The sequence below is a fragment of the Oreochromis niloticus genome, linkage group LG3, assembly GCF_001858045.2.
Source record: "Oreochromis niloticus isolate F11D_XX linkage group LG3, O_niloticus_UMD_NMBU, whole genome shotgun sequence".
Lineage (NCBI taxonomy): Eukaryota > Metazoa > Chordata > Actinopteri > Cichliformes > Cichlidae > Oreochromis > Oreochromis niloticus.
Genome location: NC_031967.2, coordinates 83,654,518 through 83,665,257, shown reverse-complemented (window position 1 = coordinate 83,665,257; position 10,740 = coordinate 83,654,518). Strand labels below are relative to the sequence as shown.

Below are 10,740 nucleotides of genomic sequence, written 5' to 3'. Positions count from 1 at the left end.
TGAATATTTTTTTCTTTTCATTTACATATAGGGGATTTTCACATAGTTAGTGAAGAGGTATATCCCCCCCCAATGAAAAATTTGTTTAGCCCTGCCACCGTATTTGAGTAATCACTTGTACATTGTTTAGGTTCTGCAAGGAAGGAAAACCCCTGTAAATTGCAGATCGCTTATTGAAGCAAGATGGAAAATGTATTTAATGATTTCATTCTAAATAAAGATCTAGTATTTTAAAACCATTTCACTGTTTGGAATAATCCTTTTTATTTCTGAATACCAGACCTATTTAATAAAGGTAGTGGCAGCAGTACCAGTTAAAAATAAATAAACAAAATAAACAAAAAAATTAAACGAACAAGGAACACTAAGGCTTTATTACAGTATCAGAAATGATATAACCAACAGTGTGTGCAAATGTTATAATCCCATACACCACATGCATCACTTTCTTTTTGAAATAGCCTCTTACCGCTCCAAAGCCCTATATGTAGTTTACACACATAGCTTGACCACAGTTTCCGAACAGATGATACACAGACGGACACGTTACACTGCAGCCCACGTGATTCCTGTGCATGATTATGGACGGAAGCTGTTGAAAAAAAGGACAAATGGCAGAGAGCACACGCCCCGGTGAGTAAGGCTTATTTTACTGCAAGGTGCAGAACACGGGTTGATTTAAAGCAAATTAAGGCACAGAGTGAGCCGTGTTTTTTCGCCTGTGCTTTGACGCAGTTTTTATTCGTCATACTTTCACATGCAGGCGACACAAACCGCTGTTCACAGTTATCGGTGTTTATTTAGAGGCTAAAGGAACTAGATGTAATCAGAATTTCCTTAATTTTATCTGAAATATCACCGCTCGCTGACAGAGTTCGCAGGAAAGCATCAGTGTAGCTGCCCGTGGAATAAAAAGAAAAAAGAAGATGCCGTGTCCAGATGCAGGGGCGGTGTCTTGAAGGACGGTCTATGATCCCCCAGTAACAGTTTGATATATTCCATTCCAATTTTATTTGTAATGTATTTTAAAAAGCTGCAGCCAACACAGAGTGCTGTAAATCAGAAAGAAATAAAACACAGAGATGATAAAATGGAGCCAAAACGTAGAAAATTATTGATAAGATAAACTTAATTAATCCCAGAGGGAAATTGAGTGGTCATATCAGCATACATATAACAGACAACAAAGCAATCTACATAAAGAGGTGTATAAATATACAATTTAAATAAAAAATATGAAAGTAGACAAGTATTGACACTACCGTTTCTGTGATATTAACAGATAAAACAAGAAAAAACAATTAAAAAAGAAATAAGCTCAGTGGCTCACACTTAAAGAGCCAAGAGTATGGATGTGTTTTGAGAGGAGTTTTAAAAACTGGACTGTGCAGGTGACTGTCTATCGTTCAAGGCAGTTTATTCCATAACCTAGAAGCAGCAAAAGAAAATGCTCTGTTCCCTCTGAGCTTCTGCTTAGATTTCTGTATATGTAGGAGCAGTTTGTCAGATAACCTAAAGACTTAAGCATGAGTGCAAGGGTGATTTTAAAATGAACCCTGTGGTGAATGGAGGCAAGAATATGTGTATTGTACTCTTCCTTTGAGCCAGCATGCGGCTGGCAAAGCACTGAGAGGCGATCGCATGCTTTCTAGATGATAACACACAGGAATGTGTTAAAGCGACTCACTTCAAATAAAGTCAACTTAAAAATGGAGAATGAAGACAATAAAAGCCGCTGCTAACATTTATAGTACTTTTTATAGACAGTCGTAACAAATCAGCTGGCAAGAGTTCAGACTTAGCAATGGACTCGTTTAGCAATGGCAGCCATGTTTTAGTCATACAGAGAAAATCCAGGCCATGAGACCTGAAGAACTACCTGAAGATAAAAGTTTGCTTTGCTAGTGGTCTGATATTTACCATACAAAACCTGGCAGGTGCTGGTTTTCAGTTGAGTTCAGCGGACCAGGGAACCCAGCACAGTGGCCTCAAGAGCAAGGTATTCACCCATGGAGGTGGCACCGGGGGAAGCATGGATGGTGAGGTTGGAACAGGTCATTCAGGCCAGCCACAGGTACCAGGTAGGCGTCACTGGGATCCAGGGAGTGCCAGGACACAAAGAAACAAGAAGATAATTCCTGCCGACCACTGTGTCTGCCATGATGACAGTAACACCAGCATTCAGGGGTTGGAGCCAAAGCACAGCATTGGTGAGTTTTGACTTTGACTGTTCTTATTGTATGGATGTTAGAATAAAATCCCATCTACCTCTTTTTGACACTGTGTTTGGACATATATGGAGAGCAGCATCCTCCACCAGATCATCTATTCTGTATTTTTATTCATCTTTAAAGATGAATAAAAATACTTAAGAAAATCCTGATTGAGGTTGTCACAATTCATGCATGACAGGGTTAAATAACAATAATTACAATGAAACACGTCATACATCTATAGTAACATTAAATGACCAGTGGGTGGCAGGGTATGGAGTGACAGATTAGTGTCCAATGTAGTGGTTTATGTGCAAGTATACCATCAACACTGACACAAATACAAGACAACAGCCTTTGAATAGCTGTCCATTGTAATGACCACTATGTGTGAAAGTGTTAATAATGAATAAAAATATACAGCCTCTAACGGGAAATAAAATGTCACAGATGAGTTGCTCATATTTCCTTTTCCTGCTGCAGAGTTGATCCAGATTAGTTCCTCCTTTATTCATGCTTTCTGCAACTGCAGACAGATTCATTCAGGATCATTGTAAAGGCTAAGGCATAGTAGCTAATGAAGACTGAATAATGCAGAATATTAATCTGATCACTATAATAAAGGTCAGTGTCTTTTAGAAATATTTGTTTACAGTAAAGCTACATTCCTCATTTAATGAACATGTTGATGATCTGACTGTGTCAGTCACATTGGTGGTTTATTTACATGGACCTTTTGATGGCGCATCACTTTGAATTGTGGTAAGGTAAAGTAAGTAAGTAAAATGTATTTATATAGCACTTTTTAAGACAAGAATCTATTACAAGGTGCTTTACAAGGAATATAAAAACATATCAGACAAAACAACATCTTACACAAGAACATTACCCAAATGTCATCTAAATAGATGAGTTTTCAGCTGTTTTTTAAACAAGCCACAGAGTCAATGGTGCGTAGAGGCGGAAGTAAATGTGGAATAGCCAGAAGAGCAGTATTGGTAAATCTAAGGATCCAGTTTGGCGAATTAGGATGAAGAAGCTTGCTGATATAAGTGTGGCCCTCTCCTCGTCAGGACGTTCTTTTAAAGAAACTGTGTGAAAAGATTCCATCATTATGGGGGGTGGGAGATCATGGTTGAAGGGGCTATCTAAGGGAGTTATATTTCCTCTTGGGCCACTGGTATACATGGAGTTGGAGGAGAGACAATGCTATTCACTGTATCAAAGAGAATTTCTTTTTCCTACTGCAAGTAGTTTAGAGAAATAAGTGGCTCTCGAGTCTTTCACTGTGTTATTAAAGTAGATAACAGTTCTTTTAAGTGAGGTTTATGACCCTCAAGTTTTGTGGCTTTCCACAGGCGCTGAGTTCTACGTCAAATCCACCTAAAGTTGTGATCCAGGGTGAGCATTTAACAGTGCTGCCTTTCCTGATTTTAAGAGGAGCCACTTTATCTAAATTTTTAGACATTGTGAATTGAAGGAGGCTACATGCTGTTCCATATCATCAGTTTCAGGTAGATTAAACAATTCCACAAATTCCTCTACCACAGAGTCAGCAATTAATCGTGACTGCTTCACTTGAACAGAGGGCAGAGTGTCACAAATAAAGGAGAGATCAAATAAGAAATATTTATGATCACTAATAAAAATGTCCTCAGTTGGTCCGATATCCAGACCCAGTGATAGAATCAGGTCCAGGGTGTGGCAACCACTGTGTGTTGGCCCGGTCACATGCTGGGTAGAATTAAAAGATGCTTTGAGATTCAGAAAATCAGAATCAGCGTAACATGAACTTTCTTCGACATGGAAATTAAAATCCCCCACCGGAAGGATTCTTTCCAACTTGATGGTGGATGATAGAAAAAAATCCCCAAACTCCACTAAGAAACTCCTGGCTAGTCCCAGTGGTTTATAGATTAAGATCACATAGAAGGGATTAGTTCTATTAATCTTCATCATCTGAATCTCAAAAGAGTTAATAGAAGGGGTCTTCACCAGACGACAGAAAAAGGAGTTTCTAACAATAACAGCCAGCCCACCTCCACGTCCTGAAGTTCAGGGTGTGGTTAGACAAGCACAGTCTGCAGGGTACAGTTCATTAAAATTCCATATTACGCTGCCATGTTTCAGGTAAGAACATGAAATTCAAGTTATTCCTAGTAAAAAGATAATTGAGAACAAATACCTTATTTGAGATCAAACAACTGTTTAATGGGCATCTCTGGTTAAAGCATGTCACTGTGAATAAATCTGTAGGAGGAGTTTAAGTAGAAGTCCTGTCAATACCAAAATAAGTTCAAAACAATATCTTGCATTCAAATAGAAGACTTACTGTTGGGTTTGTCTTTCTATGTTACATGAGGATACTGATTCACACATGCAGATGAAATGTACATTTGTTATAAATATTTTGCAGGTTGCTTGGGCACCATTTTGCATCACATGTACAACCTGTAAATAATTGCCACTTCCTTTTCTATTCTCGAGCATCTTTAGCTTCTGTGATTAATTTTTCCAGCCGTTGCAACAATTTTTGCTATCTATCTATTAGGTTTGGGAGATCATTCTTTATGCCATTAAACACAAGTTAAAATATTAAAACTATTGAAACAGCACCAAAGAATAAAACAGTTAAATGCATGCAGATAAATATTTGTTCTCAAAGTCCCTGTTAGTAAATGTTTTGATATACTGTATGATTAAAACTTCTTTAAACAGAGCGCGAAAAAATCCTGCTCACTTCACTCCAGTCACACAAGAAGTTTCACTTTTAGAAAATCAACAAGAAAAAACTTACTAGAAAAACTCATACCTACTCTTTACTTTATTCATTTCTGTGTCTGAACAGGAGAAAGGAGGAGAGAGAGAAAGGATCAGTCTCTGAGCTCTAAGTCCTGATATTTCTTTAAAAAAAGACACACACACACACTGCATACCGCTGTCTGTGAATCAGGAGGTAAAGCTGTACCTCTCACTACGTACGACTCTGGATACTGTAGCTCCTGTGAAAACTAAGGCCTCAAATCAGAAGTACCTGACTCCGTGGTATAATTCTCAAACACGTAGCCTAAAGCAGATAACTCGTAAGCTGGAGAGGAAATGGTGTGTCACAAATTTAGAAGATCATCATTTAGCCTGGAGAAATACAGAAATGGCTTTAGTGAAGGTTACAAATGATCTTCTTATGGCCTCTGACAGTGGACTCATCTCTGTGCTTGTCCTGCTAGACCTCAGTGCAGCGTTCGATACTGTCGACCATAATATTCTATTAGAGTGATTAGAAGATGCTGTAGGTATTACAGGTACTGTACTGCAGTGGCTTGAATCATATCTATCTAATACACTCCAATTTGTGCATGTAAATGGAGAGTCCTCTTCACACACTGAGGTCAATTATGGAGTTCCACAGGGTTCAGTGCTAGGACCAATTCTGTTTACATTATACATGCTTCCCCTTGGGCAGTATCATCAGAAGACGTAGTATACATTTTCACTGCTATGCAGATGACACCCAACTCTATCCACGAAGATTAGATAAGATGATTATTTAAGACCTTGTATGTGAGGGGCAGGATTTTGAATTTGTGACGCCCACAAGTGTATGGTCACAATTATATTTTTTTTGTGAATTGTTTTTGATGTAAAAGACCTGATTTTATGGTGGTATGGCACTTTTCATTTAGAGTTATGGACAATGTAATTGTGTGGCATTGCCACAAGGGGGAGATAGCGCTGAGTGCAATAATAATAATAATAATGGATTGGATTTATATAGCGCTTTTCAACCCAAAGCGCTTTACAATGCCACTATTCATTCACGCTCACATTCATACTGGTGGAGGCAAGCTACAGTTGTAGCCACAGCTGCCCTGGGGCAGACTGACAGACAGGCTGCCATATCGCGCCATCGGCCCTCTGGCCAACACCAGTGTCTTGCCCAAGGACACAACGACCAGGACAGAAAGGCCGTGGATCGAACCAGCGACCTTCCGGTTACAGGTGCGCTTCCCAACCCCTGAGCCACGGTCGTCCCATAGGTTGTTGCAACGCTTCTGTGCCTCAGACGAAGAGCCTGCAGACCGAACGCAACTGATCTCTCCTGTCTCTGCTTTTCTGTTAAAAAACAGTTTAAAAACAGACCCCATCGAAGGCCTGTAACAAATTCAATTCTGGATTTAACAGGAAGCCAATGAAGGGAAGCCAAAACAGGAGAAATATGCTCTCTCTTTCTAGTCCCTGTCAGTACACTTGCTGCAGCATTTTGGATTAACTGAAGACTTTTCAGGGAGTTTTTAGGACATCCTGATAATAATGAATTACAGTAGTCCAGCCTGGAAGTAATAAATACATGAACTAGTTTTTCAGTGTCACTCTGAGACAGGATATTTCTAATTTTAGAGATTTTGCGAAAAATGGAAGAAAGCAGTCTTACATATTTGTTTGACATGTTCATTGAAGGACATATCCTGGTCAAAATTGACTCCAAGGTTCCTCACAGTGTTAGTGGAGGCCAATGTAATGCCATCCAGAGTAAGAATCTGGTTAGATACCATATTTCTAAGATTTTCAGAGCCGAATGCATTAACCTCAGTTTTATCTGAACTAAGAAGCAGAAATTTTGAGGCCATCCAGGTCTTAATGTCTTTAAGACATTCCTGCAGTTTAACTAATTGGTGTGTGTTACCTGGCTTCATGGATAGATAGAGTTGGATGTCATCTGCATAGGAGGAAAACAGAACAAAACTGGTCCTAGCACGGAACATGCATTTTACTTACTTAATGTCAACCCATCTGTCTAGCAGAGGGTGATTTTACACTCACAACTCTAATGTAATTAGTTCTTCATTATGTCCACATTTTACAATTAATGTGTCTCTTCCTTCTTCCAGCTGATCATCCCATGGCATCTCTCACACTGGTGGACAGGAGAGTTGTTCTGAGTGGTCTGTCTGGTGGAGGGTGGGGCTCGGCCGGAAACACCATCCTAGGACCAGAACTGTTTCTGACCGGGTCTGGGTTTGAACCAGTCTCTGGGTCAGCAGAGTTGGAGGGTCATCACATCATTGTGGCTGACACTCCAGGAGTCACAGACAGAGATACAGATGGATGTCAGTTGGGTCAACGATTCAGGTTTAAAAATAAAAGCAAAGTACAAACAAACATTTTAAATCAGACAAATTAAAATGGCCTATTGCCTTTCTTTTCAAGCTCATTAGAATGCTTGTTTCTCTTCTACATCATAGACACTGAATTACTGTATTTTTCAGACCATAAGGCGCACCGGTTTATAAGGTGCACTGTTGATGAACGGATCGGTTTTCATACATAAGGTGCACCAGATTATAAAGCGCAATAAGTGAAACAAAACAGTCAAATAAGTCTAGTACGTAACTTTACTCAACTCATTCTTCTTGCTTCCTCCACTTCCGTACCATTGATTCATTAATGTTGAATTCTCTCCCAGCTGCTCTATTCCCATGTTGTTGCAGTATATTAATGACTAACCTCGTATTGTGGATGGATTATCTCAGTTGTTTTCCTGACTGAAGTTTGGTCTGTTTACAGCATCCTGCTGTAAAATCAGCGTTCATCCTCCAGCTTCACTGTTTATATTATGCTAACATAGCTGTGTCACTAGCGATCACGTAGCACATCCCTATGTACCAGCTAGTCCAATTTCAGTAACCCTACAAACATCACTGCTGTTTAGTTTTCTGTCTTCATTTATGTTGGAAGTGATAGCAGAGCTGTACGTTTCCATTTTTTCAGGAATCTCTGTCAGAACATGGTATATCATGTTTAGGTGGAAACTAGCAAGCTAACTTCCTGCTAACTTCTAACTCCATTAAATGTCTCATGTGGAGTACTTCAAGATCCTAATGGCGCCCTGCTTGAAATAGATGACATATTTGTTTGCTGATTTTTTATTTTTTTTTTGTCAGTTTAAGAAAGCCTTGATGAAGGTATTCTAATTCTTCATTAGGTCCTGTGGCTGGAAATGAAGACCACATTTTTTCTTCTCTAACAGAATCTATGGGAGACCTGCTGAGACTGGACCTGGACCTGAACCCAGCTGTGTTTCCTTAAAGAGTGACCAGTCCAAAGATTTTCCCATTACCTTTAGAGGACAACATCCCTCTACTGCAGAGAGGTGAGCTGTTAGAAACTTTTAACTATTTGAGAGCTGATTTAAATACTCCATTTTGTTAGAAATAAACTGCAGTGTACACATGTCATTAAATATCCAGGTAACAATGCTTGTTTCTGTCTGTGTAAGTTCTCAGTTATCCAGGTGTCATGGTCCTGGATCTTTTGACCCAGTGTTTTCAGTTTCTTGTGTTTTTTTGTCATTTTTATTATGTTAAGTCTTCTTGTTTATTTCTATGGAGCATTCTGTAAGTGCCTGGGCTTTTCTGTTTACTTTTGGTTATTAGTTTTCCCCTTGTGTCTGTGCTTTCTGTGTCCCCCTCTGTGTGTCCGTGTTTATGTTGTGGTGTGAGTTCATGTGCCTTGTTTCTCTATCCATTCATTTGCTTCCACTTATCCTTTTCAGGGTTGTGCGGGAGGTTGGAGTCTAGCCCAGCTGTCTTAGGGCGAGAGGCAGGGCTAACACATAGACACAGACAACCATACTCACTCACATTCACTCCCGCATTCACACCTATGGGCCCCCACTAACTGCATGTCTTTGGACTGTGGGAGGAAGCCGGAGAGCCTGGAGAGAACCCACACAAACACAGGGAGAACATGCAAACTCCGTACAGAAAGACACCGGCCTGATGGTGGAAATGAGCTCAGGACCTTCTTGCTGTGAGGCAACAGTGCTAACCACCGTGTCACTGTGCTGCCCCGTCTTGTTTCCCCTCGTGTTTTATTCTGTAATATTTATCTATGTTCCCCAGCTCATACTTGTACTCTTTTGTCAGTTTAAGAAAGCCTTGGCGCTTACAGTTTTCTTCAGAGCATCTGCAAACTGTCCCTTCACTGGCCCCTCAAAGAGAGTTTGCAAAAACATTAATATCCACTAGAGCTGTCAAGATTTGTGCTCTATAGGATCCTACTTTGCTAAACAAGCAATATTGTAGGAGATTCTAAAATCACCAAGACCAGTGTGGACACCCGTACAAGTGGGGAGGCCATATAGATGGTGCAGGCAGCAGAAGTATGAGCGAGTTAAGCAAGCAGGCATGCTAACTTGGCTAAGAATTACACCACTCAAGACCCCTCTCCCAAATGCTTTTCTTACAAGACACTCTCCAATAAAATAGATGACATTCTCTGTGCATTGACACTTAGCAGAACACTCCAAACCTGTAAACTCAGAGCAAAACATGGAGCTGAGCCTACTGTACCAGTTTTCTTTGAAATGATGAAGGTATTCTAATTCTTTTTTAGCTCCTGTGGCTGGAAATTAAACCACATTTTTTCTTCTCTAACAGAATCTATGGGAGACCTGCTGAACCTGGACCTGGACCTGAACCCAGCTGTGTTTCCTTAAAGAGTGACCAGTCCAAAGATTTTCCCATTACCTTTAGAGGACAACATCCCTCTACTGCAGAGAGGTGAGCTGTTACAAACTTTAACTATTTGAGAGCTGATTTAAATATTTCATTTTGTTGGAAATAAACTGCAGTGTACACATGTCATTAAATATCCAGGTAACAATGCTTGTTTCTTTACCTCTACATCGTAGATAATGAATTAGTTCAGTTTATTGAAACAACTGTTAACCCCATAAGGCTGGTGTTCACAGCTAATTATAAAAAATAACAATACTGTCTAAATAACAGATTTTGCTTTTGATTCTTACATGTTGAGTGGTTGTAAAACTGATGTGGCTGAAGTTTGTTGTGAGCGCCTAAATGAAAATAAAAATTTCACTTTGATATGACCTCAACTTATGGGGGCTCAGAAACCATTAAAAATTGAGACTGAAATAAACAAAACACAAAAGGAAAAAAAAAAAAAAACGAAAAATTACTTCATTGGTAGTATGGAAGTAAACTTTTGCATGTGCTGCTTAAATAATCTACAGATATACATTATTCCCTTTAGCTCAGTTATTTTACAAAACATTCAGATAGAGTTAGATATTAGGAACTCACTGAGTTTTCATGGAATGAGCTACTAGTTATTAATCAGATGTACCACACTAAATAGCTTAACCTGTTAGACATCAGATGAGGTTTTCTGAGCACAGACCCTCAGCAGAACACTGCAAATACTCAAATTTAAAGGAAAACATTGAGTTTACCTTTTGATTCATAGTGGGATCAGCGGGACTGGTGAACTTTTTCAACTACACAGAGTCACTCAAGTCAGAGTCTTCGTCTACATATCTCTAACTGACCCTTCACTGTTCATTTGAATTAATTTTTTGATTCCTCCACAGAGTTGATCAGGAAAGCTCTGAGCTTCCCAGTGGTCAGTCTTCCCAGCAGCATCAAATACAGCTGGACTCCATATTTATGGTCTGTACATGTGCAACATCTATTTTTCCATTTGTTCTGTCAGTCATCTTTATGCT

At 39.5% G+C, this 10,740-nt stretch overlaps 1 protein-coding gene across 1 annotated transcript in view; it reads left to right on the top strand.

Moving 5' to 3' along the window:
- The first annotated feature begins 477 nt into the window (after nucleotides 1-477).
- The window catches only part of LOC112846036 (uncharacterized), an 11,896-nt gene continuing 1,633 nt past the window's right edge, over nucleotides 478-10,740 (top strand). Inside the window, exons 1-6 of the mRNA XM_025905263.1 lie at nucleotides 478-633; nucleotides 1,938-2,210; nucleotides 7,103-7,343; nucleotides 8,242-8,364; nucleotides 9,653-9,775; nucleotides 10,606-10,684. Of these exons, the coding sequence (XP_025761048.1) occupies nucleotides 612-633; nucleotides 1,938-2,210; nucleotides 7,103-7,343; nucleotides 8,242-8,364; nucleotides 9,653-9,775; nucleotides 10,606-10,684 (861 nt within the window). The 5' untranslated portion in view covers nucleotides 478-611. The remainder of the gene's footprint in view (nucleotides 634-1,937; nucleotides 2,211-7,102; nucleotides 7,344-8,241; nucleotides 8,365-9,652; nucleotides 9,776-10,605; nucleotides 10,685-10,740) is intronic.